The 27,391-nt window shown below is 41.5% G+C and overlaps 1 protein-coding gene across 1 annotated transcript in view; it reads right to left on the bottom strand.

Moving 5' to 3' along the window:
* Positions 1-27,071, bottom strand: part of slc22a16 (solute carrier family 22 member 16) — a 112,831-nt gene extending 85,760 nt beyond the window's left edge. The window contains exon 1 of the mRNA XM_078212357.1: positions 26,906-27,071. Within this exon, the coding sequence (XP_078068483.1) occupies positions 26,906-26,956 (51 nt within the window). The 5' untranslated portion in view covers positions 26,957-27,071. The remainder of the gene's footprint in view (positions 1-26,905) is intronic.
* Positions 27,072-27,391: the final 320 nt, after the last annotated feature.

Below are 27,391 nucleotides of genomic sequence, written 5' to 3'. Positions count from 1 at the left end.
AATGACAATGATTTCCGCTCAGGGGTGGGACCAATCATAAGCATGAGGCTACATGCAATTTTGCACTGATCAGCTCATTAGATCTGCATGCATAAGGAGCACAGTGAATTTTTGTGGGAGGAGCCAGCAGGATGTCAACACCCTAGTCGCTTCCATTCAGCTAACCATAATTAGTAGAAGTAGTGTTACCTGGTACCAGTATGCCTGAGGTTATCTTTGAACAAATTGCAACAATCCATCTTGCCAGCATATTCTTTGAAGCTGTCCCTTTGGCCCTGAGCATTTCATTAAATGGGAAATTCTGCAGCTGGCATTGGTCTACTCCTGGCCTTCCTCCACCCCACCAAAGAGAAGTGAAACCCATCCTGGAAGACCACAGTTGACTTTACGTCTCGTTCATAGATCCATTTGTATGAACACTGCAGTATTGACCGGGATAATGAAAGCTAAGTTTGCACACCTTCTCAACAATTATTGGGCATCCCTCCATCACTCTCGAGATATAGTTGATAAACCTGTGCCTTGCCATTGATGTACCACCCAGTCCATTAACAACCATGCTTTCCTCTGAGGCATGCACCCTGACCCCTTCCATTATCCATGCCATCTGTTTCGCCCATTTCTGTGACCCACCCATGAGGACATAATGAAACTTCACCCTAGACCTACCATCCTATTAACCCCTCTAATTGTGACCATTCCCTCCACTACCCAGTGCCCTTAGTTCAACGCCAAGGACCCTAACATACACAGCACCAACCCCACTCTTTAGGACCATCTCTCTCCCAGCAGCCAAGCCCGGATATTTCCCACCCCACAACCATGCACAGGACCCTCACACCAAACACGCAAGGACCTACTCTCCCCCTTGTGTGCCTTCCCTGGCTCCGCCCCTACCCTGAACTCCCTCCCTCGGCCATCCTCCATGTCCCTTAGACTGTTAACAGCTGATCATCACCTTGTTTAACGTTTCTCAGAGGAAAAAAAAGTGGGGATTTTGCACTCCCATTTTTTGCAGGTGGGGGAGGAGGCAGGATCGGCAGCACTGTTTACGTTGGTGGGATTTCTAATCCAATCCGTTCCAATTGTCCCCATCCCCCATCAATGATGCAACAGGAATCCCGACGTTGATAGATTTAAATATAACTAGCAGCCTTTACGTCTGCTAGTCCTCCATTAAACTGTCTGTTCACATTGGCATGCCACGAATCACAACAGGTGTCCCACAATGTGCACCTAGTGAGTAGAACCTGCTGAAGTTGTGCAAGCGAGTCCCCCAGGGCTGGGGAAAGAAGGTCATGCCTGGGCTATACCCTGGCACTAAATCGTAACAGATTGCAGAACTTTGAGGTACAGAGAGATCTGGGTGTCCTAGTGCATAAATTGTAAAAAGCTATTATTCAAGTACAGCAAGTAACTGGGAAATTTAATAGAAAATTATAATTCCTTGCGAAAGGAATAGAATACAAAAGTAGGGAGGTTTTGCTTCAGTTGTACAGGGCACGAGTGGGACCATTGGGTGGGATGGGGGGATTCTCTGGCCTTCCTGCAGTATGTTGCACCCACGTGGCTGGAAAATCCATGGTGGGGTGTGCCATCAGGAGGACCACAGGATCTCACTTGCGTAAACAGTCGGAGAATTCTGGCCCACATTTGGAGTATTGTGTACAGTATTGGTCATGTTATTTAAGGATGTAAATGCATTGGAAACAGTTCTGAGAGGATTTACCAGACTAATACCTGGAATGGGTTGGTTGTTCTATGAGGAAAGGTTAGACAGGCTAGGCTGGTATCCGCTGGAGTTTGGAAGAGTAATAGATAAAACTTAATTGAAACATATAGAGGAGGCTTGACAAGCTGGATGTGAATAAGATGTTTCCTCTTGTGGCGGAATCTGGAACTAAAGGTCACTGCTTAAAAATAAGGAGTCACCCATTTCAAACAGAGAAGAGGCAATTTTTTTTCTCTCAGAAGACAGTTTTTGGAACTCTCTTCCTGAAAAAGTGGCAGAAGCAAGAGTTTTTGAATATTTTTTGAGGCAGAGGTGAATAGGTTCTTGGCAAGCTGAGGCGATAGGTATTTTTAAAGTTCATTTTGTGGGACATGGGTGTCATTGGCTGGCCAGCATGCTACCCATCCCTAGTTGTCCTTGAACTGAATGGCTTGCTGGGCCATTTCAGAGGGCAGTTGAGAGTCAACCATATTGCTGTGGCTCTGGAGTCACATGTAGGCCAGATCAGGTAAGGATGGCAGATTTCCTTCCCTTAGTGAATCAAATGGGTTTTTCTGACAATCGACAATGGTTTCATGGTCATCAGTAGAATCTTAATTCCAGATATATCGGCGGTTTGCAAATTTGAATTACTAACAGAACAGCCACGATCTTATTAAATGGCGGAGCAAGCTCAAGGGGCTGTCTGGCCACTTCTTGCTTCTTGTTTCTACGTTTGCAACTCTCCAGTCCTCTGGCACCTCCTCAGAGTCTAGAGACGACTGAAAGATTATGGCCCGGGACCCTGCAATTTCCACTCTCACTTTCTTCAATATTCTTGGATACATCTCTTCCTATCCCAGTGCCTTGTCAACTTTTAAGTACTGACAGCTATTTTGAACCTCCTCAGAGTTTCCTTCTCTATCACCATGGCCTGGGTAGCATCTGCTTCCTTGGTAAAGACAGATGCAAAGTATTCATTTAAGACCTCAGCCAGGTCCCTTTCTCCATGTGTAAATCTCCTTTATGGTCCATAAATGGTTCTACTCCTTTTGGCTACCAATCTTCTCATAATCCCTCTTCACTTCTCTTATTTGCTTCCTTGTCTTTCCTATGAATCTTTTGTATTCAGCTTGCTTCTCAATTGTATTCTCTACCTGTCATAAGCATACTTTTTCTTCTTTATCATAATAGCTATCTCCTTTTACATTCAGGGAGCTCTGGATGTTTGCCCTACTTTTCCCTTCTGAGGGAATATAACTTGACCGTGCCTGAATAATTTCTTCTTTGAAGGACACCCATTGTTCAGCTGCAGTTTTTCCCACCAACCTTTGGCTCTATTCTATCTGGCCCAATTCTTTCAAATTGGCTCTCCTCATTAGTTATTCTTACTCTGGATTGACCATTGTCTTTTTCTACTATCTTCCTAAAACTTACAATACAATGATCACTGTCTCCTAAATGTTGCCCCACTGACAGTTGATCAACCTGGCCCATCTCATTTCCAAGAATCAGATATTGTAGAAAATCTCCCTGAACACACTCTAGGAACCCTTCCCCTCTCTGCACTTTACACTACCGCTACCCCAATCTATATCTGGGTAACTGAAGTCCCCCATTATAACTGTTCTCTAACATATGCACCTCTCTGTAATATCCTTGCAGATTTGTTCCTCTCTATCTTTCCCTCTGGTTGATGGCCTATAGGACTATATAAAGCAACATCAAGAGGGTGGCTCAGTGGTTAGCACTGCTGCCTCACAGCACCAGGGACCTGGGTTCAATTCCCGTCTTGGGTCACTGTCTGTGTGGAGCTTGCACGTTCTCCCCGTGTCTGCGTGGGTTTCCTCTGGGTGCTCCGGTTTCCGCCCACAGTCCAAAGATGTGCTGATTAGGTGTACTGGCCATGCTAAATTGCCCTTTAGTGTCCCAGGATGCGTAGGTTAGGGGGATTTGTAGGGTAAATATGTGGGGTTACAGGGATAGGGCCTAGGTGTGGGGTTAGGGGATCGGGCCTGGGTGGGATTGTTGTTGGTGCAGACTCAATGTGCCAAATGGCCTCCTTCTGCACTCTAGGGTTTCTATGATTCTGTGAACGCAAGTGCACCCTTTTTGTTCCTTTGCTTGAATTTGATTTTGCCCTTGAACCTTCTGGGCCATCCTTTCAGCAGCACCGCGATGCCTTCTCTTTTCCTTCGGTCAGTTTAGCTCAGTTGGCTGAACAGTTGATTAGTGATGCAGAGCAATGCCAACAGCACAGGGTCAATTCCCGTACCAGCTGAGGTTATTCATGAAGGCTCACCATCTTAACTATGCCCCTCACCTAAGATGTGGTGATCCTTAGGTTAAATCACCCCCAGTCAGCTCTCCTCTTCGAAGGGGAGATCAGTTATGGTCAAGTGGGACTATGGCAACTTTACCTTTTCTTCTTGTCCTATCTTTCTGAACACCTGTGCCCACAAATATCTAACACCCAATCTTGCCGTTCCTTGAATCAGGTCTCTGTTATCACTACAGTATCATAATTGCGCATGACAATCTGCGCCAGTAACTCACCAATCGTATTTACCATATTCCATGTATTCACATACATGGTGTAACAATGATTTAGACTCTCTGTATGAATGTTTGCTCTGCAACATTGTTCAAAAGGAATCCATTTACAACTTCAAAAGGGAAAGAACTTATAAAATTAGGAAAACTGGCTACTCAACAAATTCTGCTTCTCATGAGTTTTGCCACTATTTTCATGTTAAATTTAATGTTGATTTGAACACATCATCCTCAGGTTGATGTTCAAGGCAACCCTTAACAAATATGACAGTCACCCTGTGGAGTTCTCCATGTTCCGGATTGAAGTGAATTCAAGAAGAATTGGAAGTTAATACTCCTCCAGGCAGATGTTCTTGCTTGGTCTGTTCCTGAATTAGTATCCAAAATTCTAAGATACATGCTTTACAACTGAATACCACATCAGTAAGAAAGTGCAAACTGGCAAGTTAGACTGCATCCAATCCAAAAAGAAAATCAGTAATAAGGTCCCATAGAAATATCAGGAGATTTAGAACATTATAGCTAAACTTGAGCCACAACTTTACAAACACCTGGCTGAATTATCACTGTCACAAACGACTTTTATCCTTCCTGGGAATGGATAGTTCCAGCTGGCTGTAAATATCCTCATGGCTATTTTAAGCGAATTATTGAATTTTCTCTACTATTTAACATTCGCTTGTGGCTTGCATCATCTCAAACCATCAATAAATTTACAAACTCTATTGTACTTTTAATATATGACAAATCACTGACTGTAAATGTTCTGCTAGGAGGTTGCTCTACAAAGTGGATAGGCAGTATCGCATCGCTGGACCAAGTCTGAAAGGGTTCTCGTGCTGATAGACTTCTCACTCATTATATTTTCTTTTCAGTATAACATCCTCTCAAAGATGAATAATATTTATGACTCCACTCCAGTCAAGAGTGGGGAGGTATGGTTACTCTTGCATAAAAGTAGAGCATACTATTTTACAGAAGATCTATTTCTACTGGGTTGAATGTGAGAAGCTATATTGAATAGATTATTCTTGCAATCCTTCTTCCTCCTAGAATGATCCATCTGAATAGTCATCTTAATTCACAGGACTCATCCATTTGAGGGTTGAGCAAGACATAGCACATGAATTAGGAGCGCAGGGTAATAAATCATATTCCTTAGTGTATTCTGATTTTCTGAGCTTTACTTTAAAGATGTTCCTGTTATTATTAATACACAATCTCAAGAAAGATTTGTTTAACTGTGTCTTCATGCCTTGAGTTGACAGCTTTCCATTAGCCTTCTGGGATGACAAAATAAATCATTATACAAATCTGGGATAAATAATGTTTGGAAAGGGTGAAGATCGATTTCCTCAGGCTTCATCTTTTACACTAATCTTTTAACTTGATATTGCAGACTGATTATTGTTTGTACCTTTTATTCCAATTTCCAAAGTTCAAACTGGAGTCATTTTCTTCCATTTAAAACATTAGCCAATGTTTTAAACCTTTTCATTTCCTTTGGTTATGGTACTATTCGCCCAGCGCGGGTGAGCTTATTCAGAATTATGGTTTTGAACAGTTGAATTGAAGCCTGTAATACTTTATACTTTTAATGATTCAGTATGCATTTTCATGCTATAAGAAGTGCTCCTCCAGATCAATTGCACTAAGCCAGAAACCATGGCATTGGAGCCATTGCTCTTGTGATTAGGAGCTGCTGCCTCATTAAACGCATATACATTTCCTGCATTGTCAGATAATTAAAAAGCCAACTATCCTGCCATCCAGTGCATCATTAAAGCACATACAACTGATCGACTTGCCATACTATGTTAAATAGTGTGGATGAATGCACTGCCATAACCTCTGGGCAACATTCAAAAGTACATGCCTAATATGACGTATCTCCTTCAAAGAATTAATTCAACAAATTTCCTACTTATGTTGCAACTGCAACAGCAAGTTACTCTTATTCCCATATCATACTACTGTCCTTTATTTACTATATAGAAAAGCCATGTCATCAATCTGAAAAATAATTAAAGCAATTCCCCTTCAAGGAATCTACATCAACATTGTCAACATTAGGTTGGTATAAATGATTCTCTCTTCCATCTTGAAAAAAACTGCGACTTTTCTGGACTTTGCCAGTTTTCACCAGGTGTGAAGTAAACAATAAATATGATAAATAATTTTGGATATTTAGATGTTAACAATATAGATCATAAGGCAGGAACCAGTTAGGCTAAAACACAGTAAACACTTTTCATTTGAACAATGCAAAAATCTCTTCTGGGTAAATACTGTAATCTGAAGTCCTTCTGCTTCCCTTGAAACCCCTCCACCCCACCTACTATGAGAATTAAAATTATCACCTGTCAAGGAGAGGGAACAAATCTACAGGGAGAATGTTTGCAGGCATATCTACATAACAATTCTTAAAAAGTGAAGAATGATGGTTCCACATGGCCATATTTTGAATCTTTTGTTAGTCCAGGAAATTATGTAACAGGTATAACATTTGTTAATCATTCTGTAAGGTTTTCTTTCTAGATAGAAATTGAAATGATGTTCCAGTAGCCTAGTTCCATGAGAATCATTTAGTAGTCCAGTTTTATTGGAGTCATTTATTCTATGAACATAGAAAACTGTAGCTTGAATTTTATGCTTGGCACAGGAGCACAATTTGCAGAGGTGAAATCCGCTCCTACCTTCCATCTGCTCCCAACAACAATTTCACACTGGCTGGCTGGTTAACTGCTGACCAGTGTGAAACAGTAGGGGTAGGACAGGCGCCGAGCCAAGCAAGGGTGGGCATGCAGTATCACATGAGATCCCTTATGACAACTGCTGTGAAGATACCTCGGGGAGCTGCGGAATTGTTGGAAAAATATCAGCACACAAAAAAATACCCTAAACTATCTATAATGAAACAACGAACAATTAACAATGAGTAATACTCATTAATCAACAAACTTCAAACATATTCAAGCCTTTTATCCTGCCATGGACTGAGAATGGTGCAGAAACATGAGCGCTGCCTCATCAATTGGCCTACATGCCAAGCAGAAAAGCGCATGGGTACATAAAATTTAGGACGATTACAGATTTAATTGGCTTATTTTCCCTTTTAACTGTCAGCAGGCATGCTCCCAACGACTGTAATATTGCACGACGGCACCCTGACATCAGGACATGTGACTGACATTTTCTTACGCAAGTTCGGGTTGACCGCATGCCCGATCAGATCACATAAAATTCTGGCCCAAGATTTACTTATCATTCTCAATGAAAATACCAATCCAGGTCCGAGAAGTAAGGTGGAAGCAAAAACAGTGGGTAATATTGTCGCTTATTTTCAGGAAGAATTTCAGGGGGATCTGAAACTGCTCTGTACTCTGGGAGGTGAATGTGCTCAGACTTCGGGCAGAAAAGGGTATGGTGGTGGTGCTTCCTTTACAGGTCTCACTTTTCAATCAAGTACCTCCCCCAACCTCCCTCTCCAACCAATATTTTTCACAAGTCATTCCTATTAAGTAGCTGTGAGATGAGCTTAGTTTAAGTCAAATGTGTTGCAGGAATTTCATCTATGGCATTATAAAACATTTCATCCATTATATCTAAGCCGCAATTGTTGCAGACCTTCCTTTGACAAAAAATCCTCATTTTTAGAATAACACTTTAACTATCTTCATAATTAAAAATAATCTGGCACTGTCTGTGTAAATTCAGATGAAAAATGCCTGCTGCAAATGCATGTTTAGACAAGTAGTACCCTCAAACACAATTTAATACTTTAGTCAAACCGGGACTAATAAAATCAGAATACTGACTCCATCTGAGCCATTTGTAAGATCCAAGGAATGGCAGAAAACTACAAGACGACAATTCATTGCTTCACAAAAGAAAATCATTTAGTGATTACAGTAATTCTCTGTAATTCTCAAAATACCCATGCATTTCTGGTATCATCCTTGTAAATTTTCTCTTCACCCTCCTCAATGCCTCTATGTTCTTTTTATAATATGGTGACCCAGAACAGCACACCAGAAGACCTGATGATGTAGTTCAGCAGTCCAATTTGTAACTCATTGAACACACCCTTAGTATCAGAAGAGAAGAAACTATTTGTGCTTCTATTTATTATTCACTGCTTTGTTGGTTGAATTTTTGTTTGGGAAGAGCTGTTCTTAGTATTTTTGACACATTGTTGGTGAGTGCACCAATACCGGTTAAAATCTACAACACGATATATGCCAATCAAATGGAATACAGAATTATATGTGGCTCTCTAGGCTTTAGGGACATAAGAACTCGGAGCAGGAGTAGGCCATCTGGCCCCTCGAGCCTGCTCCACCATTCAATAAGATCATAGCTGACCTTTTCGAGAACCCAGTTCCACTTACCCGCCCGCTCACCACAACCCTCAATTCCTTTACTGTTCAAAAATTTATCTATCCTTGCCTTAAAAACATTCAATGAGATATTCTCAACTGCTTCACTGGGCAGGGAATTCCACAGATTCACAACTCTTTGGGTGAAGTCCTAAATCTGCTCCCCCTTATTTTGAGGCCATGCCCCCTAGTTCTAGTTTCACCTGCCAGTGGAAATAACCTCCCTGCTTCTATCTTATCTATTCCCTTCATAATCTTACGTTTCTAAAAAATCTCCCCATATTCTTCAGAATTCCAATGAGTATAGTCCCAGTCTACTCAGTCTCTTCTCATAAGCCAACTCAACTCCAGAATCAACCTAATGATTCTCCTCTGTACCCCCTCCAGTGCCAATATATCCTTTCTCAAGTAAGGAGACCAAAACTATACACAGTACTCCAGGTGTAGCCTCACCAGCACCTTATACAGCTGCATCATAACCTCCCTGTTTTTAAAACTCCATCTCTCTAGTAATGAAGGACGACATTCCATTTGCCCCCTTAATTACCTGCAAACCAATTTTCTGCGATTCGTGCATAAGGGGACCTCTGCACAGCAACATAGAAATCATAGAAACCCTACAGTGCAGGAGGTCATTCGGCCCATCGAGTCTGCACCGACCACAATCCCACCCAGGCCCTACCCCCACATATTTACCCACTAATCCCTCTAACCTACGCATCTCAGGACTCTAAGGGGCAATTTTTTTTTTAACCTGGCCAATCAACCTAACCTGCACATCTTTGGACTGTGGGAGGAAACCGGAGCACCCGGAGGAAACCCACGCAGACCCGAGGAGAATGTGAAAACTCCACACAGACAGTGACCCAAGCCGGGAATCGAACCCAGGTCCCTGGAGCTGTGAAGCAGCAGTGCTAACCACTGTGCTACCGTGCCGCCCCCGTTGCAAAAATTGCAACATGCTGCAATTTTTACCAATTACATACTAGTCCATTTTGCTGTTATTCCTACCAAAATGGATGACCTCACATTTACCAACATTGCTTATAGGAATTTGCTTTGCCCAAACTGACTGCCACATTTCCCTAATTCAGGACTGTAAAGCACTTTGGAAGTACCTGAGGACATGAAAGATGCTACATAAATGCTAGTGTCATTTTTCTTTGGGTGACCCCTATGGCAGACCCTTGTCCACTCACTTAAAACTATCTATAGTAAGTCGTCTCACAACACCGGGTTAAAGTCCAACAGGTTTATTTGGTAGCACGAGCTGTCAGAGCACTGCCCCTTCATCAGGTGAGTGCAGGATTTGTTTCACAGAGCATTTTTGGCACAAACTCAATTACAAGATAATGGATGGAATACGAGTCTGAACAGGTAACCAAGTCTTTACAGGTACAGACAATGCGAGTGGAGAGAGGCTTAAGCACAGGTTAAAGAGGTGTGAATTATTTCAAGCCAGGACAGTTAGTGAGATTTTGCAAGCCGAGGCAAGTCGTGGGGGTTACAGATAGTGTGACTACCAAATAAACCTGTTGGACTTTAACCCGGTGTTGAGAGACTACTTACTGTGCCTACCCCAGTCCAACGTCGGCAACTACACATTTAGACTATCTATATCTCTTTGCAGACTTTCAATGTCCTTTGCACACTTTGCTCTGCCACTCATCTTAGTGGCATCTGCAAATGTTGACACACTACACTTGTTCCCCAACTCCAAATCATCTATGTAAATTGTAAACAATTGCGGTCCCAACACTGATCCCTGAGACACACCACCAGTAACTGATCGCCAACCAGAAAAACACCCATTTACCTCCACTCTTTGTTTTCTGTTAGTTATCCAATCCTCTATCCATGCTAATACATTACCCGTAACACCGTGCACCTTTATCTTATACAACAACCTTTGGTGCGACACTTTGTCAAATGCCTTCTGGAAATCCAGATACACCACATCCACAGGTTCCCCATTGTCCACCATGCACGTAATGTTCTCAAAGAATTCCACCAAATTAGTCAAACCTGACCTGCCCTTTATGAACCCATGCTGCATCTTCCCAATGGGACAATTTACTCTACATCTCTAAATACCACAAAGACAAAATTTTTGGGACATTCCCATTAGACACTTAACGTCTTAAAACTTCAATCCAAGTTATATTGCTGTCTAAAGGTTTATTTGGTATATTACATTTTGTGAAAACCAGTATTTAAGCCAATACACATCCGTGATTCTGTTAATTCATCTGATTCAGGTGCTATTATCACTTCGTGGCAAGACACAAAAGTTTCAGGCTTTGTGTGGAATAGTAGGCCATTTATTCTTCTATTACTTGCTCCACCATTCAATTAGATTGCGGCTGATCTATACCTCAACTTCAGTTGACTGGATTTGTTTCATATCCTAATCCAACAAAAATATTTCAATCCATCTTGAAATCTATCGTTCTGGCCCTACCAGTCTTATGCGGGAACACTAACTTTTATCACAAAAAGGGCTTTATGATTCACTCTTAAATGATCTAGCTCAAAATTTTTTAATTATCACCTGGAGCTTCACCGAGTTGGGTTGTCATGGGAGCCCTTTAAAATAGGCAGTAGGTCCTGATTCCAGGATTTCTGACTCCATTCCCAGGTTGTACAAATTTGGAAGTTCCGTTGAAGAATGTGGGTTGGTTCCTGTCAGAAGCACACATCCAGAATTCCCAATCTAGCCTTGCGGAAATTGGTGTCTCCTACTCTTCCACAATTTTCATGGAGTGGGGCCACATTTTTAAAAGAGTTGTGGTCTATGGCCCCTTAGAGGAGTCGTGAACCAAAGTCTTCATGAGGAACCTTTTAAAAAATTTAAGTCCAAAAGGTACCCTTTAAGACCACCATGCCAAGTTTTGCCCTTCCATACATCCTCATGCCAGGTTTTGGCATTCCACTCACCTCCTATGGCCCCTCATGCCACCTATGCCAAGCTATAGAACCTCTATGCCCATTAACTTACAATATACTTTCTAGGACCAATCAACCATGTAGTGTTACCTGGTATGTATTAAAAAAACCCTTGAAAATAAGTAATTAATTGAGAATTTTCCCTTATGTTTGAAAAACATCTGAAATACAAAAGATAATCATTGTCAATCATTCGGGCCCTTTGAACTTTCAAAAACCACAAACCTTTGAAATCACTCGTGTAAACATTATGAAGTTGACAGCAGAGCTCAGAGTCCCTGAGCTGTCAATCAAACAATGGGAAACACATATTCTATGATCCGATTAGCTGTTCTGGGTTCTCAGCCAGAATACATAATAAGGCTTGGGCAGAGCATAAGGAGTGTTTGGACGGTGAAGGATATGTGAAGGATGAGATACGAAGGGCCCTTGTACTTTTCTATTAGCTGGGACAAAGATGTACAGCACCAAGGTGGGCCTTTTAAACATCCTGCCTCTGCACCCAACAGCCTGTGGCTGCTTCTACTTTTTCCTGGGTTGGCTGGCCCAATTTTACCCTACCTGCCTCGAGGATGAAAATCCAGGCCAATGTCTTGTTTTGAATTTCCCACCAGGAGAAATAACTTCTCTTTCTAACTTATGTGTACCTATCGTTTTAAACACGTGAATTTTTATCAGGCCTGAGCCTTCTAAACTTGAGGCCATACATTCAGCATTCAGATGAACTGTGATATTCCTTCCAAAGCCATTATTTCTTTCCTATAGTTTGTCTCTAAAACTGGACCCAGTATTCTCGATGGAAATTTGACCAATGACATCAATTGAAACATCACTTCTCCATTTTTAACTTTAAATCAATTAGAGATTAAGGCCAACATTTCATTAGTCTTGTGTGTCTGCACTCTTGCTTGAGTCAGTAGATTATGGTTAAAGACCCACTTTTGTCATTAAGGTAGACAAATCCCCAGGGCCAGATGGCATCTATCCCAGATTACTGAGGGAGACTAGCAAGGAAATTGTTGGGCCTCTAACAGAAATCTTTGTTTCCTCATTGGCCACAGGTGAGGTCCCAGAGGATTGGAGGATAGCCAATGTTGTTCCATTATTTAAGAAGGGTAGCAAGGATAACCTGGATAATTATAGGCCAGTAAGCTGTGAAATTGTTGGAGAAGATTCTAAGGGATAGGATCTGTACACTTTCAGAACTGAATGGTCTTATTAGCAACAGACAACACAATTTTGTACCAGGAAGGTCATGTCTCACTAATTTGATTGAGTCTTATGAGGAAGTGACAAAAATGATTGACGAGAGAATGACTATGGATGTTGTCTACATGGACTTCAGTAAAGCATTTGACAAGGTCCCTCATGGTAGGTTGGTACAAAAGGTTAAATCACACAGGAATCAATGGTGAACTAGCCAGATGGATTCAGAACTGGTTTGGCGATGGAAGGGTGTTTTTCTGAATGGAGGTCTGTAACTAGTGGTGTTCCGCAGGGATCAGTGCTGAGATCTCTGTTGATTGTAATATGACCTGGAAGAAAATGTAACTGGTCTGATTAGCAAGTTTGAATATGATACTAAGATTGCTGGAGTTGCGGATAGTGATGAAGATGGTCAGAGAATATAGGGGGATATAGATAGGCTGGAAAATTGGGCGGAGAAATGGCAGATGGAATTTCATCCGGACAAATGCAGGGTGATGCATTTTGGTAAATGCAATTCAGGTGGGAGCTGCAAAATAAATGGTAGAACCATTAGGAGCATAAACACACAGGGAGGTCTAGGAGTACAGGTCCACAGATCCTTAGAAGTGGCAGCACAGGTGGAAAAGGTCGTGAAGAAAGCATATGGCATGCTTGCCTTCATCGGACGGGGCAGAGTATAAAAGTTGGCAAATTGTGTTACAGTTATATAAAACGTTGGTTAGGCACATTTGGAATACTGTGTCCAATTCTGGGAGCCACACTACCAGAAGGATGTGGTGGCTTTGGAGGGAATACAGAAAAGGTTTACCAGGATGTTCCTGATATGGAGGGTATTAGCTATGAGCAGAGATTGAATAAACTGGGATTGTTCTCCCTGGAAAGGCAGAAGCTGAGAGGCAACCTGGTAGTAGATTATAAAATTATGAGGGACATAGATAAGGTGAAGAGTGGAACATTTTTCCCAGGGCAGAAATGACAATCACAAGGGGACACAAGTTCAAGGTAAGGAGGGGGTAGGGTTCAGTGGAGATGTGGGGGTGGGGAGGTTTTACACAGAGGGTGATGGGGTCCTGGAATGCACTGCCAGGTGAGGGGTTGAGGTAGATATGTTCGCGACATTTAAGACTTATCTGGATAGGCACATGAACAGGCGGGGTATAGAGGGATACAAGTGGTTGGTCTAGGTAGGACAATGTGATCGGCGCAGGCTTGGTGGGTCGAAGGGCCTGTTCCTGTGCTGTACTGTTCTTTGTTCTTTTAAAGCTTTTGTGCACATAATCCAAGTGCACACTTCAGTCGAGTACTGGTTTGTTGTAGCATGATGAAATTAAACTTTACAACAGTTCAAGCCCCACTCAAGAGGTGTGAGAACACACACTAGAATAATAGTTCAGTGCAGTAGTGACCTACTGCTGCACTGTTGAGTAGTATTGCCTTTCAAGTGAGATGCTAAGCTCAGTCTTCATATGCTCTCTGGTAGTGAAAGAGATCCAATGGCACGATTTAAAAAAGAACATGTGGTGGTTAAGTGCGCTATTAAATCCTTTAGCAAGGCAATGGGCGAGATTCTCCGACCTCCCAGTTGCATGTTTCCCAGTGATGGAAGGCAGCATGCTGTTCGTTAGCGGTGTAATTTGCTGGTTCCGCTGCTGTCATGTGATTTCTCATTGATGTCACTCCACGCCACCACAAAACTCACAGGCAGGGTATGCTGCTGGCGGGATTGGAGAATCCCATTGGCATGAACGGCCGGAGAATTCCAGCCTACATCTGTAAATTAATAGCGTACCGAGTGCTTTCAGGTACACATGGTGTGAAAAATTCATACTCCCATTACACTTGTGATAGCATTATTTGGCTTATCAACCAATGTTGTTCCAATCAAATGGAAAACAGTAAGCATGCCTATTCACATGAAGTGATAAGTCAAATCCTAATAACTAGACTAACATTCCAGCTATCATGTCAATAGAAATAATAGTCAAGGAGACGATGCTCCAGCATCTAAATCACAAAAACATGGTACTTAAGTCAATAATTAGACTTCAAAGTAGAAGGTTAAAGTATGATGCTCATCATTTCAAGTGTGCAGAAATAAAATGAGCCCCTCAATGCCCAGTATTCAGAGAGAACAGTAACCCCCAACATTTTCATACTTTTCCAGAGCATCTTGCTCCTGTAGAAATTAGCCTCTTGAAAATTTCTGATGTAATACTAGACCAGATTATCACCTCATCATAAAAGAAAGGCACCTGATAGATCTCATCGAAATACTTAGATTATTCAGGAAGGCATTCTTTAACTCATTTAATATCTTACATTCACCAATTATTTGGTGGTGTTGTGACTGCCACAAAAAACTTAAAGTTGGTTTAATTTTAGTCTGAAGGGATATTTTCACGGTGCATTAGAAGTTATTTGTTCTCTTTATAGAAATCTTCCTCATAATGCATTTATATTATACATATAAACACACTTATCTATCCTCCTAATTTCTGAAGTTCATCTGTAAATCACAACGGTACTGGAAAGGTTTGCAGTGAAGATTTGAAGCCAAAATCCAGTCACAGATGTAATTTTGACTTCTCTCACTCTTCTACTACAGTCACATACCATCCCCTCATGCCAATCCTTTACAGAAACTATCTTATATGCCTATTCCTAAAATTACTTAATTACTAATACCAAGATTCAGTGTTGCTCCTTCAATAAAACAAAGTATTAGCATAATGAGTTGACCATTGTACAAGCAAACGGGCTCCATGACCTACAGAAGAGGTTGGCGCAGCTACACCTCAATGGCATTCCTTCATGTCACACTACTGAAAAGAAAGAAGTGGGTTGAATACCAGCAGCAGCACTACCTGCAGGGACTAGCAGTACAAAAAACATGTATCTGCTGGGCTGGATGTAGGTCTAAACTCACTGGATACAACATATTTTAGATCAGCAGCAAGCTACAACTCTTTTGCAATGAAGTTCTTGTGAAGGGGAAGATGATCAAGACTAGAAAACAAGTTATATTTTGGAGCACTGTTCAGCATTCCCTTGTCGATGTACGTTCCATCGATTTATAATTTACAACATTGTCAATCCATTGCACTTTATTAATGCCAGTTCCCAAAACCCACCTAAACACCTGCATTCCGGTCTTACTCAAAATTCAGCGGGCATTAAAAGGTAAAAGGCAACATTCTTAGTACAACTGGAACACAGAAATTCTTACCAGTATGGTCCCTCCGCCTGCACCATAGCCAGGAAAAAAGAGGAACATCCCCAAAAACCTATATCACATGCCTGAAGGGAAGAATAATAGGTTAAAGCTGAATATTGAATATTTCAAACCAGGCAAAACTGATTCACTGTTGCTACATGCAGATTGCTCTCGCTGTACATAATGTATCAGACCTGACTAATGGCATGTTCCACTAGAAAATTTGTAGTTAAGCAATCTTCAATTATGCATGCATTTTATCCGTGTGACTCTATATGAAACAAATTGCATTGAGATGTTTAAGATCTCCTAATACATAAGGAGGCATTATCATTTCTATGTTTATATCTATACAAAATGAACCCAATTTAGAGGTTTTTGAACAAGGGTCCCTAAACACTGCAAGGTGTCCGTGACTTAAGATCTCAATTGGAGTATAATTGGACAGAGTATCGCGAGCAATTTCATTTTTTTCTGTAGTCGTTGACATGGTGGCAGAGAGTTTCAGTTGTTGTGCATGAATGAAGCTTTTTTTTGTAGTAATAATCCAGTTTTTCATCAGAAGACTGACACTGATCTTCTTAAGTGTCTGTGAGATTATGTGCAAAATCCTATTCCTGAGAACCCTGATTTCAACAGTAAAAAATGTTTCCTTCCTGCAAAGACTATGCTAACAATTATCAGCTTTGTAGTCCAGGAAGAAAAAGAATTTCCGACATTAAGCAGTGCAATTCAAAGAAAACAAAGCAAATTCAGAAGGCAGGACAATTAAAATAGCTGCCAATCGGCAAGTAATCCCATCCATCCTCAACAGTTCTGGCATGCAGCATGAGGCGTGTGGTAAAAGAGTTTTGGAGCGTCTATTCAGTCTCCAATAGGGCAACCTATTCTCTGTAGTTTAGTCTGCTTTCACCCTGGCCTAGTATAACAGTTTAATGCTACAAGAGTAAAAAATTGCATAATTTCGAAAGCCACCACCCAGCAAGTCCTCAAGATAGATGAAACATAAAAGGATAGACGCAAAGAAGGGATAGCGAGGTAGATGCATGTTCCACATACATACTGTGTTGAAGGATAGTTTGATCATGTCCACTAGTGCAAGAAGGAAGCAACAGGTAACTTTCTTGACAATGAAGTCAGGGAAAGAAGAGCTTCACACATGGTATCACATGCAAGATGCATGGTTCACAGACCTCCCCCCTTACTAAGTGATTTCTGATAGCTGAAGTGATAAGGAGGAAATCAGCTTTTTAATTATTAAAATACAAATGGCAGCATTATGGACAACTATATTTTGGTTTTAACTTTAAGAACTTACCTTCTTCTAAATAAAAGCAAGAAATTGCAGCAGCTATGCTTGCACTGGTATGAAATATCCTTTTTCAGCCAGCTTTACACACTCTGATATTTACTTGTTTAGTTTTAATTTGTACCTTTAGTGTTCGGTTTACAACCAAGGACTGCACCATCAAAAGTGCAGTAAAGTAACATAACTGGCAATAATACAACATTCACAAGATATAGTTTGAAGTAGCAGGTTCCTACCCTGCAGAGAGATGTGAACATTAGGGCCAGTGGTGACACATGAAGCCAAAATTAATGCAAGTTTGGTTATTCACCTCCTTATTTTCCAGGACAAGATTCCAAGTGGCTGGTTCAAAGATTTGAGCAGTTATGCTGTGATTGACAAAAGCAAATCCCAAGATTCGGTAGCTGAGATCTCACAAAAGTAGATCTGAAGATCTACCTCAAGTACAGGAAATACAGGAGTCAGGAGCTTCCCACCTCTATCATAACACAAAGCAGAGCCAGCAGGAAACAAGGGTGTGGGAACGATAAAACCTACACTACATATGATGCAAAATTGTATAGTCTTGCATTGGGATATAAATGTAGACTAATCAAAGTCTGTTGACTCTACCGATCAGCATCAGGCTCCTTTTTTATATATGGATCTCACAATCTTCCTTCTTCGCAGTGGGATTGTAAGATGATGTAGATCTTAAGAGGCAATTGTCCTGGAGATTCACACTGTTGTCCTTCGACAAATTACATCAGGAAACTGACAGCAAAATTACTATTTTATTATGTAATACATTTACTTTTACAAATAAACAATTTTTTTTTCTGCATACAACTTTTTTCTCTTTTATTCTGGTAACTAAGTTACCATTCCAGAGTTTAAACATGAAAAAAAATCACTGCTTAGTAGCTATTCCCATTTCTGAGCCTTCATTTTGTGGTGTTTTGGTGCGCATGATGCTCACCCTCTCATCCTAATTTCAAATACATATATTGAAGCTAGCTAGCTTGTGTGTCAATGCAATGTGTACAATACATGTGATTTGTATTTGTAGGATTCTGCTCCTATAAATCATGTACAAAATAATGTGATTGTACTTGGAAATTTTAAAAATTGCATTTTCTTTAAATGTATAATGCACCAGACAAGTGGAAAATCAAAGTCCTATTGTTGTAAAATTCATATCAGATTCATACTTAGCACAAAACAAGTGATATTTGTGAAAAAGTACGAGTCGGAGGTATTAAGCTCTTTAAATTAATGTACTTGCTTTCTGATTAAATGCAATAATTACCTTCCCCAAAATTAGTGTCAAACCCACTAGAATTCAGCATTGTTTGGGTCACTGCAATTCTATTGTGACACATGCAGTTGCTCTTCCCTATGTGGTGCAGGGAGCCATTCATCTTCTCTTGTAGCCACCGGCATCAACAGCGTAGAGCAGAGCTTCAGTTGGTTGAGTCAGATGCAGGCTGTAGAATGAAATTCTACAAGGAAGGAAGCACCAAAGGTGCAGCTAATGTTTCACATTAAACTTTATGAAAAAAGTTTTAGCATTAAAGTATTACACTTTTTCCTTCTAAAATTGATAAGCTGGAACTTCTGTTTCCTTCAAATGTGTTGATTCAATCCAATTAAATCCAATGTTTTCTAACTACAGACATGTTTAACTTTTGATTGGAAAAAAAAAAGTTCCTTCCATTTTCTTCTAATATAAATACAGGAATTAAAACACTGATGATCAGGTCTAGCTATGTGCTTGTAGACATTTTTCCCACCATTCCAAGAATATACACTGTTTTGGTTCATATTTGTGAGATTCCATTTCTAATTATTTCAAGATTGATTAAAGCAATATGATGGATTTCATCTTCTGAGCACCTAAGTGATTTATTTTAGGGATAAAATCAGGCTTCTAGTGTACAGATGAGAAATGTATTGCTACAATTCTTGGTTTTTGTTGCTTTAAAAGTTAATATAGTTTTGCAAGGGTCATAATTATGTAGGTACTTCGCCTATAAGCTTGTGGGTTTGCTCACATATCCAACAGTATTATGAGAATTTAAAACTAAGACTATTTTAATTGGGTCCAATTTCCTTTTGTGGTATGGGACACAATGTGTCATTTGATGACCTTTAGGTTTTGAGCATATTGTAAAATCAAAGGTCCACTGACAGTTAATCTGTGGTTGAACTCACTGTTGGATTATCTGGAAGAGAGGTTCTGGATTTCATCTCTTGGAGCATTCTCTTCTGCTGGTTGATTTGATTTTTCTTCTCTTATAGCTTCCTATTTTGACTATAAATAGATGACCGCATTTGGGTCCATCCCCTTTTTCTCCCTCTCTTGGTAGTCATGAAATCCTTGAGAGTTTCTCTTGAACTATTTGGAGAACTTTTAACTTGGTTTTGGATTTTGTGTTTTTGCTCTGCTCTAGATGGATGTTTATAGTGAACTCCAGGTTCAAATGATTGTTACATTTATATGCCTTGAGGAAGCGTACTTACTGATTTTTGCTAAATGATCCTCATCATTGTTCATTATTCTGCAATCAGAATCTTTCAAAAATCTGCTTTTGTGAAAATTAAGCTAGTTGCATCTGTACAACCACAAAGTTTTAGATTTCCAGTTAGTGACCATAAAATCACCCTCTGCAATCAGTTCAGTTAGCTGTCATGTTATTCAATCTTGGGCCTCACCTCCAAATGAACCTTATAGGCAGAAAGTGTTTTTAAGCGTATTCGAAATGAATCAAAGGTAAAAACAAAATCACAAGAAGTGAATCAGAAAGAGACAGAAATTAAATTGTTTAATTTTTTCTTTGAGTGGTGTTTATTTTAGTAGTTTGCATCACATTATTGATAAATCTACTTTAACATATGAGTAATTTTGATATTAATCACAAGCTTTATTTCAACGTGGCAGCAAATTAATCAAAAACTTATAAAGTGGATATGGAAATTCATCCACTGACTGATTGATTTATGTAATTAGAAGAAGCTTGGAATTCCATGCTTCTTTCTGCTGGCACTCTGTTACTCGGATAAAAATTGTCCATCGTTGTATTGCTAGCAGTAGCAATGTACTGCGATGCTCAGAAAATGTGCGCCAGGGTAACGCACGCAACATAATCCATGTGAGTCACTGACATTCATCTGCTGAGGTGTTACTAAGTAATCAGTTGTTCTTTTCTCCCAAGCACCTCCTGGATTGATTTCACAGCTGGCAAGGATAAGGATTAGAGCATGAATCCATGATGATATTCCTGGTGCTGCTACCACCTTCTTATTTATTCTGTGGATATCTAAACGATATTAAGTTGGAAATGGCAAGTAACGTCGCATTGTTTATCTAGGATTGCAGGGACACTATAATGCAGATGCTGCGATGCATTCTTCTGAAGCAATGACTTGACTAGTAACTCAACTTCTGAGCAGAGCTGCATTGGCAACTGACCAATATTCATCATCAAAAGCCAGCAGAAAAATGGGAATTCTCAAGAAACCTCACCATCACTCCCGGAAACGTGATGTTTCATTGCCTGCATCTGCATAGAGGTGGAATATTATAACGTTGTTTGGCAGGCTACAGAGAACCCATCTTTTACTTGTGGACTCATTACAGTCCAAAGCAATTTAGACCATCGGTTCAGATCAAGTTGGCATACTCCATCCTGTGACATCTGAGACACATTGTCATCCTGATAGTCCTCTTCAAGATCATGATCATGACTGCAGCAGAACCGCAGGACTTGCTTCTGCTTTAGCTAGGCCTCCATGTTTATGCCAGGAACACAAGAGCTGATGCAGTTGCACTTCAACATCCTGTATCATTCCAAACAGTTGACATGGAATACCAGCAGCAAAGCTTCACATATTCCTGCTCTTACTTGTGGAGCTCTCTCCCAAACAGCGCCGTCACCTTGATGTCTGTCTCGTGCGCGGAAATTCAATCACAGTTAAGCATTACTTATTGAACCTGCATTGTTAGAGCACACAGGCCCTGGAAAAGCTCTGGCTTACCAGCTGGTACTCCAGCAAAATTTCTCCAGACCTTTCAAGTGCTCTAAACAAACCATCAGGGTCAAATTTGACAGTCATCTGTTGTTGTTACAGCTGCCTCCGGCTGTACCCTGCTGTTATTCCACCTAATATACACACACAGAAAAAAAACACTTGTCACACAGCATTTACTCACATTGGGTTATTAGAAATGAATTTATCTCTGAAAACAGTGCCAGTCAGACCAAACAATCATAAAAACTAATGCAACATCAGTAAATCCTGACAAACCAATCTTTTCACAGTAATTGTGCCTGTACCAACAATACCCACCCATCTTTGCAAACTAAACATAGCATGAAAACAAGCCATTATTGAAAATTGCAACTGTCATTTACTCCAGTGCAATGCATTATAAAGTCTTCCCTGAGCTGGATTTTAGACACACAGCAATGGAGTAAAGATACTAACTTTTAAACAAAGCTGTCATGAACTGAATTATATGATGCACCAAAATGGTTCAATGCATATGCAAAATACATTCTAACAGCACATCCAATACAGAATATGACACACACACACACACACAAATCAATGGCACACAACGGACCTGTTTCAAGAATACCGTGCAGCTTTAGCATAAAATGTAACTGCTTAGAAACCAGGTGGCAGGTAGTGCAATTTACAACAATGTTCAATCATTTCCATGTTTTAGAAACTAACCCCAGCCCAGACTAATGTGATGACTTTGGGCAGCTTTAACCTAATCCTAGTGCAAAACTGCCCATAATAATTAGCACCAAAATGTCACTTATTTAGAAACCACAAAGGTAGCTGGAGTTGGCAATGGAAATGTTAAACTACTGTGATAGGAAGCACGAAATACCTTCAGTGAATTGAAATACTGCATATTCTTTCCCAGCAGACACTCCAGCCTTTGTGACCACAAAATCCACCACCTTTTTTAAAAATGTGAATAATTTAGCTAATTGACATGCATTCTTCGACAAACATGTCAGGTTCTTCTTCATCCCAGTATATCAACCTTCTCTTTCCATCGGTTATTTGCCACCCCCCATCTCATGAATTACACACCCATCCACATTGCTGAGTCAGAGTTCTATTTGTCAACAATGTCTTCCCAGTCTCATCCCAGGAGCCTGCCTTCATCCCCAATACAAGCGCCTCCCATCCATCACCCTCCGTACTGGCTTCTATCCATTTCTCAGCACACAGGTGTGTACGCAAAATTATTATCCCACCAAAAGCTTTCCTCAAGCTCCAAATCCCTATGCCACATGATGCTGCTTGCCATTCAGCCTGGCTTGGCATTCCTAGATCCTGTTCCCTTCCGCACACATTCTATTCCCAAATATTTTCAAAAGCACTTCTTATTCCCACACCTCAGGTGTGAAATGGCCAGTCCCATCCTCCCCATTCCAGCATCCTTATTTTGCCAGAGCTGTACCCTTTGCTTTGCTGTAGGACACTATTATTCCTGGTCATGGACTCCATTCGGCCACTGAAATTCTACCTTCTCTCGTCACATCTCTTCGTCCCATTTGTCAACATGGGAGGCTCGTATTGTTCCATTCCCCCACCTCACCGATCACACTCTTCCATGGTGGCATATGCCCCCTTATTTCTATTTTGCACCGTCAGGATCCTGTTCTCCCTCTCTGCTATGCTACCACAGGTACCACCCCACTTTCGTCCTCGATTTCTATTCAACTGCACCCTTCTGTGTCTCTGTCCTTTGTTACTACATTGCCTTGGATCACTAACCTCCCTCTCCCTTCAAAGCCACCTCTTTGCCATTACAAAAAGCTTTTAGTTGCTGATGCATTAATTACATGAAATAGGAGCAGGAGTAGGCAATCTAGCCAGTTTTCTTTCAGCCATTCCAACAGAAGCAATTGATCTTTCAACCATACCTACTCACTTCTTTCCGCTGTCCATTTAACTGCGCCTACTCACTTCCTCCAATATTTCTATCACCCACTCTGTACTTCAGCAGCAACACCACTTTCCATATCCCTTTCACATCCAAATTTTCCATGTGTCCTTTCCCAATCCATGTGGATATATATTAGGCTCCAAACTAATCAACCATGTACAATCTAAATCCATTATTTACTTTCCACCAGATTCCGTCTCCCAACCCGCCTTTCTCCCTTCACCAACATTATTTCCACTTCCCTTTTGGCCCAAACTAAATTGCATGTCTACCCTCCGCACTCGCTTGCCAAACCAGTTAGTCTGTTTCCCACTGTTGGACACATGTTGAATCTTCCCCTGCCTCATGACCAGACCATATTTCACCCTATTCACATATCTATATCACTGCACTTGGCTTCCACCTTTTGCCCTTCCTTCCCCTGCCTCTGTCAATGAAACAATTCTCCAATTCCCAGGATACACTGTGCATTCCATTTCCCTACACGGCTGCATCTGCCTTATCCAGTTGCTATTATCAGAATTCAGCCCTGCTTACAACTTTCTTGGGAATTGGGACTGTTTTGATCTCCAGAGCATAAATGAAAGTGTTATCAACACTATGAATCACATAATAATTGATGCAGCATTTCTACTCATACAATGGAGACTTGATACTGTCCCATATTCCTTTACTTGAAAGGAGCAGTATTGAACCTCGATAATGTTAATCTGGGAAATGGAATGCAAGGCACAAGGACAAATGCAAAGTACTGGGGATGCTGAAAATCTGAAATAAAAACACCAAATGCTGGAAATACTCAATAGATCAGGCAGTAGCCGTGGAGAGAGAAACAGAGTTAATGTTTCAGGTCCATGGTCTTTCTTCAGAATTGGGAAGAGTTAGAAATGCGATAGATTTTGAGAATACTGCTCAAAAGTACTTGCTGAAATCCATTACATCTATAACTTTTGCCAAGTAGTTTTAAGTAGTATTCTTAAAACCTATCACATTTCTAACTCTTCCTGGTTCCTGACAAAAGGTCATGGAGTTGAAACAGTGGGCTGGAGGGCAGATTCCCTGCACCACAGTGTAAATTTCAGGGGTGAGCCTGGGTCCACTGAGCTGACTCGCTCTGCTGTAATTTTTTCAGGCGACAGCCTTTAACTAGAATGAGGTGAGACCACCGTCCATCTCACCTCATGAAGCTGGGTGCCAATTGGAGATCAGCAGCTCTGCACACCAACAGTGCCAAGCAGGAATGGTGGTCACTGTCAGAACTTCAGGTAGACCAAGGAGATGCCACTCAATGATGGATGTGGATATTCAAGCAAGCTGGAGATCTCGCTGGGGCTAGACATTAGTTGTCCACTTCAGGACCTCAATTGTGCTAGGAGTGGGAAACCCACCAAACACCTCCCTATCGCTATAAAATTGTGGCATGTGAGATGAGTGGACAGGCATAGTGACGTAAGTTTGGGATTTTCCCTGCCCACAGGCAGCCCATTAATTCTGTTTTACTTCCCATAGATACTGCCTGATCTGTTGAGTATTTCCCAAATTTGCTGTTGTATTTGCAAGGCACAAGGACAGGCAGATCTGGAAAAGAGTGGGAAGCAACGGGAATTTTGGAAGATTGCATGGCTTGTACAAAAGCTGAAGGTTGAGAAAAGAAATTTGTAGATCCGCACAAAGGTGTACGTGCATTTAGTGTCACAGCATGTTAGATCACCAACTTACTGTGGCACTATGCCCACAATCATGTTACTTTTACTTGCCCCTATCAATTTTTCTGCCCCATTTTAAAACATCTGCACCCCACTCATACTGAGCATGAGCAAGGCCACTAGACCTTCACCACCATCATTCTGTAGCCAGCTGCTTAGATTTACTGGAGAGCATCTCAATTGGTTTGCTTCCACCCCTGGGTAAGAAACTCACTTGTGTGGGGAAAGAGCACATGAACCCACATCTTACCACTGGCTTTACACTCACGATTTTATTTCAATTGCATGATGCCCTCAAATTCTTACAACATATTCCTGTAGAGAGAGAATGTCAATAAACATTATACTCGCCAGTCTTCACGGACTGCAAACCTTGTGTAGGCTTTTTCAAAAATATATAAACCAATGGCATGTTTTTTTTTTAAAGTTGTGGAGGTTGGCACAATTACCTTGTTAGCAGGCAGAAATTTGCTCTGGCTGAGGGGAAAGGAGCGAGCTTACCAAGGTAGATTCATATATATATATATATATATATATACACACACACACCGGTAAAACTGGTTCAAAAATTGGCAAGCCCGATCATACAGGATGAGGAAACAGCTAACTGGGACTGCAACTTATTGGTTGGCTCTAACATTCAGGCATCCCAAGTAGGGGTTGATATTTGAAACTTTTTTTAAAAACAGAATCCCTACAGTGCAGAAGAGGCCATTTGGGCTATTGAGTCTGCACCAAATCCCTGACAGAGTATCTCACCCAAGCCCTCTCCCTATAATCCCACAAATTTACCAAGGCCAATCCACCGAACCTGCACATCTTTGGACACAAAGGGGCAATTTAGCATGGACAATCCACCTAGCCTGCGCATCTTTGGACTGTGGGAGGAAACCCACGCAGACACAGGGAGAACGTGCAGACTCTGCACAGACAGTGACCCAAGGCTGGTAAATTGAACCCAGGTCTCTTAACACGGTGAGGCAGCAGTGTTAACCACTGTGCGGGATATTTTTTTATATTTGGAGGGGGGGGGGGGGAGAGAGAGAAATATTGCAATGCAAGCCACTAGATGGCTTCCCATTCTCACATGCGTCAAAAAAATGCATTAGATGAGAACAAGAGCAGCTTTCTCTCCTGTCTCGCACACACACGCACAGTGAGTGACCTGCAGCCATTATCTGCAGCGCTGAACGCGTGGCGCTGGCGGCCTCGAGCCTCCGGCACCATCCGCCCCGCGAGACCGCTGGATGGGCGGAGAGGGCGAGATAGATAGAGAGAGGGACAGATAGAGTAACTGCGACAGAGAGGAAGGAGAAAAGGTTTAAAAAAAAATCCGGCTCCATTTCCATTTAAAAAAGCCGATTTAAACGAGACTTCCATTCTCATTCACCGGGTCCCCCCCCCCCCCCACAGGGGCACGTGCCGAGCTCCCCACCAACCGTCACCCCCCCCATCAGAATCCTCTCAACATTTAAAATAAACCGTAAGTAACGTTCGTCTCTCTGGATCTAATCTTATATATTTTAATATTTATATAAACTCCACGGTTATTTTTTGGGAGCGGTTTTGGGGTCTTTGTGTTGGTTCTTTAAAAAATATTTTTTCACGGTGAATCTCTCTCTACCCGCCCCCCCCCCCCCCCGGGATGAAGGCGGGAGGAAAGGCATCTTCCCCGCTTCATTCCCACACTGGGCTGACTGTATTCCCGCCGCCAGCAATCCGGGATTGGTCCGACAGGGAGGATTTATCCCGGAGGGAGGATTTAAAGGGCAGCAACAATAAAAAATAATGATTTCGAGATTTGAGAGGATGTGTGCGCACGCGGGAGATTTGGGGGGGGGGGGAATCTTGTCCTTTAATCAGCCCCCTCTCCCTTTTTGTTTTAACAAATTACATTTAATAAGAAAGGTTCTGTTTGTTCTTACCTCATTCCGATAAAAATCGGAAGTTTTGTGATTATCCGTCTTGCCCGCCATCGCTCCGCTTGTACGTCCCGCTCGCTATTCTGTCCGCGTCTGAGACCCGGCTGCGCAGCGACGGAGGGAGGGCGGGAGCCACTCCTTCAGCATCATCAGCACCCCCTTCATCATCACCTTAAACCCATCCCTAAACCCAACATCACCACCTTAAACCCATCCCTAAACCCAGCATCATCACCTTAAACCCATCCCCTCACCCCCTTCATCATCACCTCAAACCCATCCCTAAACCCAGCATCATCACCTTAAACCCATCCCCTCACCCCCTTCATCATCACCTCAAACCCATCCCTAAACCCAGCATCATCACCTTAAACCCATCCCCTCACCCCCTTCATCATCACCTTAAACCCATCCCTAAACCCAGCATCATCACCTTAAACCCATCCCCTCACCCCCTCCATCATCACCTCAAACCCATCCCTAAACCCA

Source organism: Mustelus asterias, chromosome 5, assembly GCF_964213995.1.
Source record: "Mustelus asterias chromosome 5, sMusAst1.hap1.1, whole genome shotgun sequence".
NCBI classification, from domain to species: Eukaryota; Metazoa; Chordata; class Chondrichthyes; order Carcharhiniformes; family Triakidae; genus Mustelus; species Mustelus asterias.
This window is presented reverse-complemented; position numbering and strand designations above follow the sequence as displayed.